General features: G+C 43.7%; 1 protein-coding gene across 1 annotated transcript in view; it reads right to left on the bottom strand.

Annotated features, from left to right (window-relative positions):
- Positions 1-19311, bottom strand: part of LOC139554497 (protein argonaute-3-like) — a 48461-nt gene that overhangs the window by 11618 nt on the left and 17532 nt on the right. Inside the window, exon 12 of the mRNA XM_071367324.1 lies at positions 18097-18281. Within this exon, the coding sequence (XP_071223425.1) occupies positions 18097-18281 (185 nt within the window). The remainder of the gene's footprint in view (positions 1-18096; positions 18282-19311) is intronic.

The following is a 19311-nucleotide window of genomic DNA, read 5'->3' on the forward strand; positions in this document are numbered from 1 at the left end:
CACCAAGCTGCTTGCCTATTGTCCTGTAGCCCATCCCAGCCTTGTGCAGGTCTACAATTTTATCCCTGATGTCCTTACACAGCTCTCTGGTCTTGGCCATTGTGGAGAGGTTGGAGTCTGTTTGATTGAGTGTGTGGACAGGTGTCTTTTATACAGGTAACGAGTTCAAACAGGTGCAGTTAATACAGGTAATGAGTGGAGAACAGGAGGGCTTCTTAAAGAAAAACTAACAGGTCTGTGAGAGCCGGAATTCTTACTGATTGGTAGGTGATCAAATACTTATGTCATGCAATAAAATGCAAATTAATTACTTAAAAATCATACAATGTGATTTTCTGGATTTTTGTTTTAGATTCCGTCTCTCACAGTTGAAGTGTACCTATGATAAAAATTACAGACCTCTACATGCTTTGTAAGTAGGAAAACCTGCAAAATCATCAGTGTATCAAATACTTGTTCTCCCCACTGTATATATATATATATATATATCCCAAATTGGGGTATATATATATATATATATATATATATATATATATACACTGCTCAAAAAAATAAAGGGAACACTTAAACAACACAATGTAACTCCAAGTCAATCACACTTCTGTGAAATCAAACTGTCCACTTAGGAAGCAACACTGATTGACAATACATTTCACATGCTGTTGTGCAAATGGAATAGACAAAAGGTGGAAATTATAGGCAATTAGCAAGACACCCCCAAAAAAGGAGTGATTCTGCAGGTGGTGACCACAGACCACTTCTCAGTTCCTATGCTTCCTGGCTGATGTTTTGGTCACTTTTGAATGCTGGCGGTGCTCTCACTCTAGTGGTAGCATGAGACGGAGTCTACAACCCACACAAGTGGCTCAGGTAGTGCAGTTCATCCAGGATAGCACATCAATGCGAGCTGTGGCAAAAAGGTTTGCTGTGTCTGTCAGCGTAGTGTCCAGAGCATGGAGGCGCTACCAGGAGACAGGCCAGTACATCAGGAGACGTGGAGGAGGCCGTAGGAGGGCAACAAACCAGCAGCAGGACCGCTACCTCCGCCTTTGTGCAAGGAGGTGCACTGCCAGAGCCCTGCAAAATGACCTCCAGCAGGCCACAAATGTGCATGTGTCAGCATATGTCTGTTGTCTAACTTGTGAGGTGTGGAAACACTTTGTTGCTTTTATGAATTTTGTCTTGCTGCTTTTTGTTCTATGTTGCTCTGTCTGTATGCTACGTCTTGCTTGTCCTATGTTGCTATGTCTGTATGCTATGTCTTGTTCTATGTTGCTATTGTCCATGTTGTAATTGTTTTTAATAACCTGCCCAGGGACTGCGGTTGAAAATTAGCCGGCTGGCTAAAACCGGCACTTTTACTGAAACGTTGATTAATGTGCACTGTCCCTGTAAAAATAAAATAAACTCAATAAACTCAATATGGTCCCACAAGGGGTCTGAGGATCTCATCTCGGTACCTAATGGCAGTCAGGCTACCTCTGGCGAGCACATGGAGGGCTGTGCGGCCCCACAAAGAAATGCCACCCCACACCATGACTGACCCATCGCCAAACCGGTCATGCTGGAGGATGTTGCAGGCAGCAGAATGTTCTCCACGGTGTCTCCAGACTCTGTCACGTCTGTCACATGTGCTCAGTGTGAACCTGCTATCATCTGTGAAGAGCACAGGGCGCCAGTGGCGAATTTGCCAATCTTGGTGTTCTCTGGCAAATGCCAAACGTCTTGCACGGTGTTGGGCTGTAAGCACAACCCCCACCTGTGGACGTCGGGCCCTCATACCACCCTCATGGAGTCTGTTTCTGACCGTTTGAGCAGACACATGCACATTTGTGGCCTGCTGGAGGTCATTTTGCAGGGCGCTGGCAGTGCACCTCCTTGCACAAAGGCGGAGGTAGCGGTCCTGCTGCTGGTTTGTTGCCCTCCTACGGCCTCCTCCACGTCTCCTGATGTACTGGCCTGTCTCCTGGTAGCGCCTCCATGCTCTGGACACTACGCTGACAGACACAGCAAACCTTTTTGCCACAGCTCGCATTGATGTGCTATCCTGGATGAACTGCACTACCTGAGCCACTTGTGTGGGTTGTAGACTCCGTCTCATGCTACCACTAGAGTGAGAGCACCGCCAGCATTCAAAAGTGACCAAAACATCAGCCAGGAAGCATAGGAACTGAGAAGTGGTCTGTGGTCACCACCTGCAGAATCACTCCTTTTTTGGGGGTGTCTTGCTAATTGCCTATAATTTCCACCTTTTGTCTATTCCATTTGCACAACAGCATGTGAAATGTATTGTCAATCAGTGTTGCTTCCTAAGTGGACAGTTTGATTTCACAGAAGTGTGATTGACTTGGAGTTACATTGTGTTGTTTAAGTGTTCCCTTTATTTTTTTGAGCAGTGTATATATATATATATATATATATATATATATATATATACCCCAATTTGGGATATATATATATATATATATATATACAGTGGGGAGAACAAGTATTTGATACACTGCCGATTTTGCAGGTTTTCCTACTTACAAAGCATGTAGAGGTCTGTCATTTTTATCATAGGTACACTTCAACTGTGAGAGACGGAATCTAAAACAAAAATCCAGAAAATCACATTGTATGATTTTTAAATAATTAATTTGCATTTTATTGCATGACATAAGTATTTGATCACCTACCAACCAGTAAGAATTCCGGCTCTCACAGACCTGTTAGTTTTTCTTTAAGAAGCCCTCCTGTTCTCCACTCATTACCTGTATTAACTGCACCTGTTTGAACTCGTTACCTGTATAAAAGACACCTGTCCACACACTCAATCAAACAGATTCCAACCTCTCCACAATGGCCAAGACCAGAGAGCTGTGTAAGGACATCAGGGATAAAATTGTAGACCTGCACAAGGCTGGGATGGGCTACAGGACAATAGGCAAGCAGCTTGGTGAGAAGGAAACAACTGTTGGCGCAATTATTAGAAAATGGAAGAAGTTCAAGATGACGGTCAATCACCCTCGGTCTGGGGCTCCATGCAAGATTTCACCTCGTGGGGCATCAATGATCATGAGGAAGGTGAGGGATCAGCCCAGAACTACACGGCAGGACCTGGTCAATGACCTGAAGAGAGCTGGGACCACAGTCTCAAAGAAAACCATTAGTAACACACTACGCCGTCATGGATTAAAATCCTGCAGCGCACGCAAGGTCCCCCTGCTTAAGCCAGTGCATGTCCAGGCCCGTCTGATGTTTGCCAATGACCATCTGGATGATCCAGAGGAGGAATGGGAGAAGGTCATGTGGTCTGATGAGACAAAAATAGAGCTTTTTGGTCTAACTCCACTCGCCGTGTTTGGAGGAAGAAGAAGTATGAGTACAACCCCAAGAACACCATCCCAACCGTGAAGCATGGAGGTGGAAACATCATTCTTTGGGGATGCTTTTCTGCAAAGGGGACAGGACGACTGCACCGTATTGAGGGGAGGATGGATGGGGCCATGTATCGCGAGATCTTGGCCAACAACCTCCTTCCCTCAGTAAGAGCATTGAAGATGGGTCGTGGCTGGGTCTTCCAGCATGACAACGACACGAAGCACACAGCCATGGCAACTAAGGAGTGGCTCCGTAAGAAGCATCTCAAGGTCCTGGAGTGGCCTAGCCAGTCTCCAGACCTGAACCCAATAGAAAATCTTTGGAGGGAGCTGAAAGTCCGTATTGCCCAGCGACAGCCCCGAAACCTGAAGGATCTGGAGAAGATCTGTAGGGAGGAGTGGGCCAAAATCCCTGCTGCAGTGTGTGCAAACCTAGTCAAGAACTACAGGAAACGTATGATCTCTGTAATTGCAAACAAAGGTTTCTGTACCAAATATTAAGTTCTGCTTTTCTGATGTATCAAATACTTATGTCATGCAATAAAATGCAAATTAATTACTTAAAAATCATACAATGTGATTTTCTGGATTTTTGTATATTCAGTTCTGCTTTTCTGATGTATCAAATACTTATGTCATGCAATAAAATGCAAATTAATTACTTAAATCATACAATGTGATTTTCTGGATTTTTGTTTTAGATTCCGTCTCTCATAGTTGAAGTGTACCTATGATAAAAATTACAGACCTCTACATGCTTTGTAAGTAGGAAAACCTGCAAAATCGGCAGTGTATCAAATACTTGTTCTCCCCACTGTATATATATATATATATATATACAGTGGGGAGAACAAGTATTTGATACACTGACAATTTTGCAGGTTTTCCTACTTACAAAGCATGTAGAGGTCTGTAATTTTTATCATAGGTACACTTCAACTGTGAGAGAAGGAATCTAAAACAAAAATCCAGAAAATCACATTGTATGATTTAAGTAATTAATTTGCATTTTATTGCATGACATAAGTATTTGATACATCAGAAAAGCAGAACTGAATATTTGGTACAGAAACCTTAGTTTGCAATTACAGAGATCATACGTTTCCTGTAGTTCTTGACCAGGTTTGCACACACTGCAGCAGGGATTTTGGCCCACTCCTCCATACAGACCTTCTCCAGATCCTTCAGGTTTCGGGGCTGTCGCTGGGCAATACGGACTTTCGGCTCCCTCCAAAGATTTTCTATTGGGTTCAGGTCTGGAGACTGGCTAGGCCACTCCAGGACCTTGAGATGCTTCTTACGGAGCCACTCCTTAGTTGCCCTGGCTGTGTGTTTCGGGTCGTTGTCATGCTGGAAGACCCAGCCACGACCCATCTTCAATGCTCTTACTGAGGGAAGGAGGTTGTTGGTCAAGATCTCGCGATACATGGCCCCATCCATCCTCCCCTCAAGACGGTGCAGTCGTCCTGTCCCCTTTGCAGAAAAGCATCCCCAAAGAATGATGTTTCCACCTCCATGCTTCACGGTTGGGATGGTGTTCTTGGGGTTGTACTCATCCTTCTATTCCTCCAAACACGGCGAGTGGAGTTTAGAGCAAAAAGCTCTATTTTTGTCTCATCAGACCACATGACCTTCTCCCATTCCTCCTCTGGATCATCCAGATGGTCATTGGCAAACTTCAGACGGGCCTGGACATGCGCTGGCTTGAGCAGGGGGACCTTGCGTGCGCTGCAGGATTTTAATCCATGACGGCGTAGTGTGTTACTAATGGTTTTCTTTGAGACTGTGGTCCCAGCTCTCTTCAGGTCATTGACCAGGTCCTGCCGTGTAGTTCTGGGCTGATCCCTCACATTCCTCATGATCATTGATGCCCCACGAGGTGAGATCTTGCATGGAGCCCCAGACCGAGGGTGATTGACCGTCATCTTGAACTTCTTCCATTTTCTAATAATTGTGCCAACAGTTGTTGCCTTCTCACCAAGCTGCTTGGCTATTGTCCTGTAGCCCATCCCAGCCTTGTACAGGTCTACAATTTATCCCTGATGTCCTTACACAGCTCTCTGGTCTTGGCCATTGTGGAGAGGTTGGAGTCTGTTTGATTGAGTGTGTGGACAGGTGTCTTTTATACAGGTAACGAGTTCAAACAGGTGCAGTTAATACAGGTAATGAGTGGAGAACAGGAGGGCTTCTTAAAGAAAAACTAACAGGTCTGTGAGAGCCGGAATTCTTACTGGTTGGTAGGTGATCAAATACTTATGTCATGCAATAAAATGCAAATTAATTACTTAAAAATCATACAATGTGATTTTCTGGATTTTTGTTTTAGATTCCGTCTCTCACAGTTGAAGTGTACCTATGATAAAAATGACAGACCTCTACATGCTTTGTAAGTAGGAAAACCTGCAAAATCGGCAGTGTATCAAATACTTGTTCTCCCCACTGTATATATATATATATATACCACCACTGGTGGAACCATGTCTTTGTCTATTCAGCTTTTCGATCCTTCGGGGTGAATAAACTTGGTTTAACCTGTTCTGGTCGTGACCATTGCGGGTAAGGGACTTGGCTGCGTGGTAGAGGTCGGCGTCGATGGTGGACTAAGTTCCCAGAGTCCATCAACACCAGAGACAGGACTCAATGTGGGCGGTGCACGGAACGGACTTCTGCTCCTCCGAGTGGTCTGCTGGTAGAGCTGCGGTGGGGGAGACGGCTGAGCGAGCTGCTGTCGGACAACCAGGGCTGGTGCTGGTGAAGTGGATACAGGGGTATAATAGGGGGTGGAAAGTCATCATCATCCGTGTTTTTCCTTTTCTTCCTCCGTGTGTTTCTTCTTGTTACTTTCTTTCAGCATTATTCCTTTAACTTTCCTGTCCGTCTTTCGGCTTCCCTTTCCCACATTCTAAACATACTCCAATCTATTAGACATTTCTTGGCTTTCTTGGTTTCCTCAAACTTCTAAGTTTTTTCTACATTCTGCGAATAAAATTTCAATCAATGTGCATTTTTAAAGGGAAAATCTGCTACTTTGTGCCAGAGCGGTACCTGTTCCAGAATGTCCCTGCCCCATTTATCTGCCATTACCTTCACTGGTCCCATGAGCAGATCAGTCAGGCAAGGTTCTCCCTTGCTGCTCTTGGCTCCCATTGTGAAACTCCACTATACACACACACAAACAACAGTGTTTAATTTGTGTTGAGTTCTTACTCTGATATTTAGAACCTAACGGACACTATGAAAGCTTAACCTCTGGGATATTCGGGACGGTAGCGTCCCACCTCAACAACAGCCAGTGAAAGTGCAGGGCGCCAAATTCAAAACAACAGAAATCCCATAATTAAAATTCCTCAAACATACAAGTATTTCACACCATTTTAAAGATAAACTTGTTGTAAATCCAGCCACAGTGTCCGATTTCAAAAAGGCTTTACGATGAAAGCACACCAAACGATTATGTTAGGTCAGTACCTAATCACAGAAAAACACAGCCATTTTTCCAGCTAAAGAGAGGAGTCACAAAAAGCAGAAATATAGATTAAATTAATCACTAACCTAACTCATAGGACTTCATGTTACACAATACATGTATGTTTTTTTCGATAAAGTTCATATTTATATCCAAAAATCTCAGTTTACATTGCCACGTTACGTTCAGTAGTTCCAAAACATCCAGTGATTTTGCAGAGAGCCACATCAATTTACAGAATTACTCATAATAAACATTGCTAAAAGATACAAGTGTTAGGCATGGAATTTTAGATCCACTTCTCCTTAAATGCAACTGCGATGTCAGATTTCAAAAAAGCTTTACCAAAAAGCACACCATGCAATAATCTGAGTACAGCGCTCAGAGACCAAAACAAGCCATACAGATTTCCGCCATGTTGTGGAGTCAACAAAGTCAGAAATAGCATTATAAATATTCCCTTACCTTTGATGATCTTCATCAGAATGCACTCCCAGGAATCCCAGTTCCACAATAAAACGTTTGATTTGTTCGATAAAGTCCATCATTTATGTCCAAATACCAAATCTTTGTTCGTGCGTTTAGTACACAATCCAAACTCACGACGCGCGGGCAAGTCCAGACGAAAGTTCAGACGAAATGTCATATTACAGTTCGTAGAAACATGTCAAACGAAGTATAGAATCAATCTTTAGGATGTTTTTAACATAAATCTTCAATAATGTTTCAACTGGAGAATTCCTTTGTCTGTAGAAATGCAATGGAACGCAGCTAACTCTCACGTGAGCGCGCGTGATCAGCTCATGCCAGACACCTGACTCAATCAACTCCCATTCCCCCCTCCTTCACAGTAGAAGAATCAAACAAGGTTCTAAAGACTGTTGGCATCTAGTGGAAGCCTTAGGAAGTTCAATATGACCCCATTTCCACTGTATCTTGGATAGGCAAAGAGTTGAAAAACTACAAACCTCAGATGTCCTACTTCCTGGTTAGATTTTTTCTCAGGTTTTTGCCTGCCTAATGAGTTCTGTTATACTCACAGACATCATTCAAACAGCTTTAGAAACTTCAGAGTGTTTTCTATCCAATTATACTAATTATAATAATCTACTAATTATATGCATATTCTAGCTTTTAGAACTGAGTAGCAGGCAGTTTACTCTGGGCACCTTTTTATCCAAGCTACTCAATACTGCCCCCCTGTCCCAAAGAAGTTAAGATGGCCCGGCTGTACAAGCCATCTGCAGCTGAGATCACGCACATTTGCCATGTCAAGATGAGGTTGCGATGGGCAGACGTTGAGGGAGGCTTTGATGAAAACTACCAATGGGAAGAGGGTGGAGCGTATCAGACCCAACTGGTTACACTGTGTGATCAAATACAATAAACATTACCCACCCATGACTGATTGGGCAGCTATCCATAGTTGCACGCAGAAAGCTGAAGAGTCGTTGGAACACTACAGACATGGGCTGGAAACCTGCTACTGAAAGCATAGCGGGCTCAAACCAATGACTGATGGCCGCCGCAATGACTATGACAGCCTCTTTAAATCTGCCCTAATGAATGGACTTTTTTCCAACCCTTGGTAAACAGGTTAAAAATGACCTGCATTGGCTGGGAAACTACCAGTCTACAAGCAGTTATTGAACACTGCAAACATGCTGAGGCAGCAACTGTCTCAAGAAGACAAGACAAAACAGAGAACAGAAAAAGAAGGAGTGAAGTTACAAGCTGCACAGCTGGCTTTTTAAATCAAGGACAGGGCCAGCAGCGGCAGGCTCAGCGAAGACATCAAAATGATGGACAGAGGGGAAGAGGAACAGGTAGATGAAGAGGGGGAGCCAGTGCTAACTGGTGGGCCAGACAAGAGCAACAACAGGAAATGTGCTTGTTACAACTGCAGAAAGGAGGGACATTTCGCCAGAACATGTCAAAACGAACCTACCGAACAGGGGGCAGTGGGGCGGGGACGTAGGAGAACCGGACCTCCACCGAAAACAACCCACATATGGACTGACGCAAGATCGAGCCAGCTGACACCCTTAGACAGCATTTAAAGATTTGTTTAAAACCCCCATGAGGAGCCAATGGTTTGTTTCTTCATCAGTGGTGAGTCAATCGAATTTCTAGTAGATACTCGCTCTGCAATGTCTGTCATAGATTTAGAATTGATTTCCAAACCTCCCACCACTGTAGGAGTCTCGGGAGTGACTATGAAAGAGTTGTTCACAATGCCCCTACCTGTTAAAGTTAATAACACATGCATTAACCATCAATACATTTTTGGGGGAATGTTGTCCTGTAAAGTTGTCAGGAAGCGATCTTCTCTGTAAATTGGGAATTCGTATTCTTTGTGAAGGAAAAGGCCTCACTGTTGTATAGCCTCAGGAGACGTCAACTCATCATGTTGTCCGACACGGTCTCAACATGAGTGGTACTATGCATTGGACGTACAGGATATTCATGGGTCACACTATGACCCTACTGATGACATTTTATCAACTGCTCGCAGTTGTTGGAAACAGAAGGTCGTTTTATGTCACAGACTGGCTTACATTGGACCGCACATTTCTCACTATTGACAAGAGATTTAGATTATGAACAAAGTTGGCTGACCGGGACCATAACCAAGAGAACTTTCTTTGCAGTGATATGTATAGTGGGCCTTTAAGTGTTAAATTGACTACAGAACAGGCTTTGTTGTATGTATTTAGTGACAGGGTGCTACATGTATCGGTAGCTAAAAACAGATGTTGCTGCTTGGGAGGATATTGGTATTTGGTTTAAGTCTGTCTTGCAGGGATGGGTCTAAATTCTCCCCCAGCATACATACTTTGTGTGTTCCATTTTTTGGACTGTACATGTTCAATGAGATGTGCATGGCCTTGAAAGCACTAAACAGATGATTTCCATGGAGAATGAGTCGCCCTTGTTGATTGGTTTCCCGGACTCTGTATGGGCTAAAGATAAGTAAGACATTGGGCGAAAGAGGGGGGGGTTGAACCGCTTACTGTCACACCCACACAAACCAAGCTGAACTCAGTATCCCCTAAGTGAGGAAGCTATCAAGGGGATTACCCCTGTTCATGCTTCATTGGTAGAAAGAGGAGCTATTGTGCCTTGTCCAGACTCTCCCTGTAATACCGCCATTCTTCCTGTATGAAAAGCCTCAGGTGATTGGCGTTTTGTTCAAGATCTCAGACCTGTTAACGATGCAGTTTATGCAATGGCTCCTGTTGTGCCAAACCCCATTCCGATTCTATCTTCTGTGCCGGCAAAATGGTTTTCAGTTGTTGATTTGGCTAATGCTGTTTTTTTAGCATTCCCGTCGCGCCAGAATCACAGTTCTGGTTCGTGTTTACGTTTTTAAACAAGCGTTGGACTTGGACCGTCTGGCCAAGACCATGTGTCAAAGGGGGAGGAGTAGAAATTGTACATAATTTTTTGGTTTCCTACTGGATTTTGTGCTAAGTGTTTGATTTGTATGACTAACAATGCAGGCAAAGGCTGCTTATGTCAGCCCACCCAAGGCCTGAAGGACCTTTGGAGCACATAATGGACTTCATTGAGCTTACTCCATGCCAGGGGTATACGTACCTTCTCCAAATGGGTAGAAGCATTTCTTTGTAAGCATGCCACAGCAATGGCTGTGGCAAAGAACCTACTAAGGGAAATCGTCCCTAAGTGAGGCCTGCCGTCCAAATTAACGGCTCTCATTTTGTAAATAGTGTTATTCCGAACATCTCTGAAAGTTTGCAGATTGACCTGCAATATACATTGCAGTTATCATCCGTCCAGTGGTGATCTCATAGGAGAGAGCCAACCAAACACTGAAAAATAAATTGATTAAACTGATGGCTGAGACCAGATTGCCATGGGTAACAGTAATGCCTCTGATGTACGTGTGGACGCGCCCATCGTACCACTGGTTTAGCACCTCATGAAATACACACAGGAAAACCCATGATAATGCTTCACACTCCATTCCCACAGAACAGGTTGACATTGATGGGTTGCAAGGATCAAATGGTAAGTTACTTTGCGGCACTTAACAATGTTCTGAAGTCTAATTTTTCCCAGGGTGAAAGCGGCTTTACCTGAATAAAAGGAAGGACCACTCCACAAACTTCAACCAGGCGATTGGGTGGTCATCAAGGACCTCCGCAGAAAGGCCTGGCACCAACAGCGCTGGACTGGTCCATTCCAAGTGCTCCTGACAACCCAGATAGCGGTGAAAGTTGCAGAAAGGTCTATGTGGGTTCACGCCAACCACTGCAGGAAGGTTCCCCACAACCCAGATGAAGATGTACCAGCTGATGTCCTGTCGTAGGCAACCCCAAATGCCATGGGAGGACCAGGACCGGACTCTATGCATCATGTTTGTTGCTTTCGTGATCAGTCTTCTCATTGCAGCTGTTGTATGGACCCTGGGAGGACCAGAACAGCCCAGAGAGAGAAGTGGCCACAATGCAACACCAGCATAGTCCCACGGTGGGACTTAAGTAACAGCCGCTCTAGCTCGAGCCAACGGCAGGCTCAGGACGGGAGTCCAGCAAACAATAGTCGCCTAGATACCAGAAGGAGGAGGAGGTCGATGCATCCACTTGATGAGCATCACAGCCGGAATCACTTGATGGTCACTGCTTAATCATACAGTAAAAACTGAACTGATGGTAGAAAACAGCTCCTGCTATGTATGTAGTCTTTCCACACTCAGCGATCTCACAACTCTTACAGTATTCGGTAGAGGCCAGCATTAATGACACTATGTGCACTGGAAGTGCTCTTATCAAATGAAACGTCATGGGGTAAACCTTCACAGGGTAAAACGCATTAATGATGATTTGTCATCGACAAAAAATATGAGGTGGATTTGATTATCCACCGAAAATATTTTAGAACCCAGACACTGTACCAGAACTTACTCTAATCCAAACCCGGTGAACCGCATTCCAAACATGCCATTGTCACAACCCGAGTAATATCTCCATACCACAATTCAACGAATCCTATCTGGGAATGTCAACATGTGTTAATTACAGTGTCTTCCCAATAGGATGTAGCTGAATAAATGGAACATGTGCTTCTAGCATTCCCAGTAAACTAAATGTGGGGTACACCACTATTCAGACAGAAACAGACATTCACTCTCCACATCAATATGGCCACGTTTACTGATCATTATTGGATCTGTGGTGATAAGGCATATCTTTATTTACCAACAAATTGGACAGGGTGCTGTGTTTTTGGTCAACTAAATATATCCATTGTTGTAATGCATAAAACCAACTCCTCCATTCCAAGCAGATTAAGACGGGTTAGAAGGAGCATTTCACAACAGAATGACGTTCCAATTGAGTCACGACGATCCTCGAAACTTGAGATAATTCCTTGGTATGGGGCATCGGAAAATTCCCATGATTTAGATCGATTAGGATATAATTTAGAATCTTTGGTAAATTTAACCACTACATAATTTTCGATAATAACACCGGAATTGCAAGCCGCTCACCTCACAGCTATACAGAATAGGGTAGCACTTGATATGTTGCTAGCACGAGAGGGGGGAGTGTGCCAAATGATAGGTGACCATTGCTGTACATTCATACCCTAGAAGGCCAGCATCCCAGAGTCGCCTCTTCACTGTTGACGTTGAGACTGGTGTTTTGCGGGTACTATTTAATGAAGCTGCCATTTGAGGACTTGTGAGGAATCTGTTTCTCAAACTAGACACTAATGTCCTTGTCCTCTTGGTCAGTTGTGCACCGGGGCCTCCCACTCCTCTTTCTAACTAGTTAGAGCCAGTTCGCGCTGTTCTGTGAAGGGAGTAGTACACAGCGTTGTACGAGATCTTCAGTTTCTTGGCAATATCTCACATGGAATAGCCTTCATTTCTCAGAACAAGACTGACGAGTTTCAGAAGAACGTTATTTGTTTCTGGCCATTTTGAGCCAGTAATCAAACCCACAAATGCTGATGCTACAGATACTCAACTTGTCTAAAGAAGGCCAGTTGTATTGCTTCTTTAAATCAGAACAACAGTTTTCAGCTGTGCTAACATAATTGCAAAAGGGTTCTCTCATGATCAATTAGCCTTTTAAAATTATAAACTTGGATTAGCTAACACAATGTGCCATTGGAACACAGGAGTGATGGTTGCTGATAATGGACCTCCGTATGCCTATGTAGACATTCCATAAAAATCTGCCGTTTCCAGCTACAATAGTCATTTACAACATTAATGTCTACACTAATGTTATTTTCAATGGACAAAAAACAATTTGCTTTTCTTTCAAAAACAAGGACATTTCTAAGTGACCCCAAACTTTTGACCGGTAGTGTATTCAAACCCTTTGTTGTGAGACTCAAAATTTAACTCAGGTGCATCCTGTTTCCATTGATCATCCTTGCGATGTTTCTACAACTTGCAGTCCACCTGTGGTAAATTCAATTGATTGGACATGATTTGGAAAGGCACACACCTGTCTATATAAAAAGGTCCCAAAGTTGACAGTGCATCTCAGAGCAAAAACCCAAGCTATGAGGTCGAAGGAATTGTCCGTAGAGCTCTGAGATAGGATTGTTTCGAGGCACAGATCTGGGGAAGGGTACCAAAACATTTCTGCAGCATTGAAGGTCCCCAAGAACACAGTGGCCTCCATCATTCTTAAATGGAAGACGTTTGGAACCACTAAGACTCTTCCTAGACAAGGCCGCCCGGCCAAACTGAGCAATCGGGGTAGAAGGGCCTTGGTCAAGTCTCTGACCTTGAAATAAGATTATCTGGTCTGATGAAACCAAGATTGAACTCTTTGGCCTGAATGCCAAGCTTCACGTCTGGAGGAAACCAGGCACCATCCCTACTGTGAAGCAGGGTGGTGGCAGCATCCATGTGGTGGGGATGTTTTTCAGCGGAAGGGACTGGGAGACTAGTCAGGATCGAGGGAAAGATGAACAGAGCAAAGTACAGAGATATCCTTGTTGAAAACCTGCTCCAGAGTGCTCAGGACCTCGGACTGGGGCAAATGTTCAACTTCCAACAGGAAAACGACCCTAAGCACATACCAAGACAACACGAGTGGCTTCGGAACAAGTCTGAATGACCTTGAAATGACCCAGCAAGAGCCCGAACTTGAACCCAATCAAACGTCTCTGGAGAGACCTAAAAATAACTGTGCAGCGACGCTCCCCAACCAACCTGACAGAGCTAGAGAGGATATGCAGAGAATAATGGGAGAAACTCCCCAGATACAGGTGTGCCAAGCTTGTAGCGTCATACCCATGAAGACTCAAGGCTGTAATCACTGCCAAAGGTGCTTCAACAAAGTACTGAGTAAAGGGTCTGAATACTTATGTAAATGTAATATTTGTAACAATTACTAAAAACCTTATTTTGCTTTGTCATTATAGGGTATTGTGTGATTGAGGGATTAAAAACAATAATACATTTTAGAATAAGGCTGTAACATAACCAAATGTGGAAAAAGTCAAGGGGTTTGAATACTTTCCGAATGCACTGTGTATATACAGTACCAGTCAAAGAATATGGACACATCTACTCATTCAAGGTTTTTTCTTTATTTCTACATTGTAGAATAATAGTGAAGACATAAAAACTATGAAATAACACATATGGAATCATGTATAACTAAAAAAAAGTGTTGCTATTATATAAAATATATTTTGTATTAAGAAAAAGTATGTGAACCCTTTGGAAATACCTGTATTTCTGCATAAATTGGTCATACAATTTGACCTGATCTTCATCTAGGCCACAACAATAGACAAACACAGTCTGCTTAAACTAATAAACACACAATTATACATTTTCATGTCTTTATTGAAAACACTGTGTAAACATTCACAGTGAAGGGTGGAAAAGTACGTGAACCCTTGGATTTAATAACAGGTTGACCCTCCTTTGGCAGCAATAACCTCAACCAAACATTTTCTGTAGTTGTGGATCAGACCTGCACAACGGTCAGGAGGAATTTTGGACCATTCCTCTTTACAAAACTGTTTCAGTTTACCAATATTCTTAGGATGTCTGGTGTGAACCGCTCTCAAGGTCATGCCACAGCCTCTCAATCGGGTTGAGGTCTCTGACTGGGCCACTCCAGAAGACGTATTTTCTTCTGTTGAAGCCATTCTGTTGTTGATTTACTATTGTGTTTTGGGTCGTTGTCCTGTTGCGTCACCCAACTTCTGTTGAGCTTCCGTCGGCGGACAGATAGCCTAACATTCTCCTGCAAAATGTCTTGATAAATGAATTCCCAAGTTTTTCCGTCGATGATAGCAAGGTGTCCAGCCCTGAGGAAGCAAACCAGCCCAAATCATGATCCTCCCTCCACCATAGTTTACAGTTGGGATGAGGTTTTGACACTGGTGTGCTGTGCTTTTCCCCCCCTCAACACATAGTGTTGTGTTCCTTTCAAACAACTCAACTGTAGTTTCATCTGTCCACAGAATATTTTGCCAGTAGCGCTGTGGAACATCCAGGTGCACTTTTGCAAACTTCAGACGTGGACAGCAGTGTCTTCTTCCGTGGTGTCCTTCTGTGAACACCATTCTTGTTTAGTGTTCTACGTATCGTAGACTCATCAACAGAGATGTTCGCGTGATCCAGAGATTTCTGTAAATCTTTAGCTGATACTCTAGGATTCTTCTTAAACCTCACTGAGCATTCTGCGCTGTGCTCTTGCAGTTATCTTTGCAGGACGGCCACTCATAGGGAGAGTAGCAACAGTGCTGAACGTTCTCCATTTTATAGACAATTTGTCTTACCGTGGACTGATGAACATCAAGGCTTTTAGAGATACTTTTGGAACCCTTTCCAGCTTTATGCAAGTCAACAATTTTTAATCTGAGGTCTTCTAAGATCTCTTTTGTTCAAGGCATGGTTCACATCAGGCAATGCTTCTTGTGAATAGCAAACACAACTTTTGTGAGTGTTTTTTAATAGGGCAAGGCAGCTCTAACCAACATCTCCAATCTCGTCTCATTGATTGGACTCCAGGTTAGCCGACTCCTGATTCCAATTAGCTTTTGGAGAAGTCATTAGCCTAGGGGTTCACATACATTTCCCAACCTACACTGTGTATAGTTAAAATGATGTATTCAGTATAGACAAAAAAATATAGAATAATGTGTGTGTTATTACATTTAAAACACACTGTTTGTCTATTATTGTGACTTAGACGAAGATCAGATCAAATTTGATGACCAATTAATGCAGAAAGCCAGGCAATTCCAAAGGGTTCACATACTTTCTTGCCAATGTATTTTGGAATCTTCAAAGTAGCCACCATTTTCCTTGATGACAGCTTTGAACACTCTTGGCATTCTCTCAACCAGATTCACCTGGAATGCTTTTCCAACAGTTTTGAAGGAGTTGCCACATATGTAGAGCACTAGTTGGCTGCTTTTCCTTCACTCTGCCGTCCAACTCATCCCAAACCATCTCAATTGGGTTGAGGTCGGGTGATTGTGGAGGCCAGGTCATCTGATGCAGCAATCCATCACTATCCTTGGTCAAATAGCCCTTACACAGCCTGGAGGTGTGTTTGGGGTCATTGTCCTGTTGAAAAACAAATGATAGTGGGACTAAGCGCAAATCAGATGGAATGGCGTATCTAGCAGAATGCTGCAGTAGCCATGCTGGTTAAGTGTGCCTTGAATTCCAAATAAATCACAGCAAAGCACCCCCACACCATCACACTCCTCCATGCTTCACAGTGGGAACCACACATAAGGAGATCATCTGTTCACCTGCTCTGCGTCTCACAATGACACGGCAGTTAGAACCAAAAATGTCACATTTTGACTCCAGACCAAATTACAGATTTCTACCAGTCTAATGTCAAATGGTTGTGTTTCTGGCCCAAACTATTCTCTTCTTCTTATTGGTGTCCTTTAGTAGTTGTTTCTTTGCAGAAATTCCACCATGAAGGCCTGATTCACGCAGTCTCATCTGAACAGTTGATGTTGAGATGTGTCTGTTACTTGAACTCTGAAGCATTTATTTGGGCTGCAATTTTTGAGGCTGGTAACTCTCTGCAGCAGAGGTAACTCTGGGTCTTCCTTTCCTGTGGCGGTCCTCATGAGAGCCAGTTTCATCATAGTGCTTGATGGTTTTTGTGACTGCACTTGAAGAAACTTTCAAAGTTCTTGAAACTTTCCTGATTGACTGACCATCATGTCTTAAAGTAATGATGGACTGTCATTTCTCTTTGCTTATTTGAGCTGTTCTTGCCATAATATGGACTTGGTCTTTTACCAAATAGGGCTATCTTCTGTATACCAGGTATAGGTAGGGGTGGTATACAGAAGATAGCCCTATTTGGTAAAAGACCAAGTCCATATTATGGCAAGAACAGCTCGAATAAGCAAAGAAAAACGACAGTCCATCATTACTTTAAGACATGAAGGTCAGTCATTCAGGAAAGTTTCAAGAACTTTGAAAGTTTCTTCAAGTGCAGTCACATAAACCAGCCCAAATAAATGCTTCAGAGTTCAAGTAACAGACACATCTCAACATCAACTGTTCAGAGGAGGCTGCGTGAATCAGGTCTTCATGGTTGAATCGCTGCAACAACAAAAAACCTACTAAAAGACACCAATAAGAAGAAGAGACTTGCTTGGGCCAAGAAACACAAGCAATGGACATTAGACCAGTGGAAATCTGTCCTTTGGTCTGATGAGTCCAAATGTGAGATTTTTGGTTCCAACCGCCGTGTCTTTGTGAGACGCAGTGCAGGTGAACGGATGATCTCTGCATGTGTGGTTCCCATCGTGAAGCATGGAGGAGTGTGATGGTGTGGCGGTGCTTTGCTGGTGACACAGTCTGTGATTTATTTGGAATTCAAGGCACACTTAACTAGCATGGCTACCACAGCATTCTGCAGCAATATGCCATACCGTCTTGTTTGTGCTTAGTGGGACTATCATTTGTTTTTCAACAGGACAATGACCCAACACACCTCAAGGCTGTGTAAGGGCTATTTGACGAAGGATAGTGATGGAGTGCTGCATCAGATGACCTGGCCTCCACAAATCAACCGACCTCACCCCAATTGAGCTGGTTTGGGATGAGTTGGACCACATTGATAGAAAAGCAGCCAACAAGTGCTCAGCATGTGGGAACTCCTTCAAGACTGTTGGAAAAGCATTCCAGGTGAAGCTGGTTGAGAGAATGCCAAGAGTGTGCAAAGCTGTCATCAAAGCAAAGGGTGGCTGCTTGAAACAGTGTCTAGTCTGGGACCGTACCATAGACAGGGGTCTTCCCAGGTAGGATGACGATGATGAGCTGCAGGCCAGTGTAGGTGTTCTTCAGGTGCCTGAACATGGGCTCCACGCTGTCTGATCCCTGGGCGTATTTACAGAAACATGGCTGGCCCTGGATGGGCATCCCAGCATCCTTAGAGATCTTACGCAGCTGGTCAGTGAAACCCCTGGAGAGACAGAGGGAAGAAGAGAGAGGATGAGAAGGAGAGAGAGGACGAGGAGACCCAAAGAGACGATATGGACGGACACACAGAGACAAAGTTTTGCAGAAACCAACCTAAATAAATCATACTGGAAAAATATATAAAATGCAACATGTAAAGTGTTGGTCCCATGTTTCATGCACATGAAATAGAAGATCCCTGACATTTTCCATATGCACAAAAAAAGCTTATTTCTCTTAAATTTTGTGCATACATGTATTTCTCCTTCGCCAAGATAATCCATTCACTTGACAGGTGTGGCACATCAAGAAGTTGATTAAAAACAGGCCACTCTAAAATGTGCAGTTTTGTCAAACACAATGTCACAGATGTCTCAAGTCCTGAGGGAGTGTGCAATTGGCATGCTGACTGCAGGAATGTACACCAGAGCTGTTGCCAGAGATTTGAATGTTCATTTATCTACCATAAGCTGCCTCCAACGTTGTTTTAGAGAATTTGGCAGAAAGTCCAACCGGCCTCACAACCGCAGACCACCTGTAAACACGCAAGTCCAGGACCTGCACATCCAGCTTCTTCCCCTGCTGGATCGTCTGAGACCAGCCACCCAGACAGCTAATAAAACTGTGAGTTTGCACAACCAGAATTCTCAGCGAAGCTTATCTGAGTGCTGGTATGGGCAGCCATAGGCTACGGACAAGAACACAATTGCATTCTATTGTTGGCAATTTGAATGCAGAGATACCGTGACGTAATCCTGAGGTCCATTGTCGTGCCATTCATCCTCCACCATCACCTCATGTTTCAGCATGATGAGATCCTGAGGTCCATTGTCGTGCCATTCATCCTCCACAATCACCTCATGTTTCAGCATGAGGTGATGTGTACGACAGCGTGTTCCAGTTCCCGCCAATATCCAGCAACTCCTCACACCCATTGAGGAGTGGGACAACCTTCCACAGGCCACAATCAACAGCCTGATCAACTCCATGCGAAAGAGAGGTGTCACGCTGCACGAGGCAAATGGTGGTCACAC

Source organism: Salvelinus alpinus, chromosome 26 (genome assembly GCF_045679555.1).
Source record: "Salvelinus alpinus chromosome 26, SLU_Salpinus.1, whole genome shotgun sequence".
Lineage (NCBI taxonomy): Eukaryota > Metazoa > Chordata > Actinopteri > Salmoniformes > Salmonidae > Salvelinus > Salvelinus alpinus.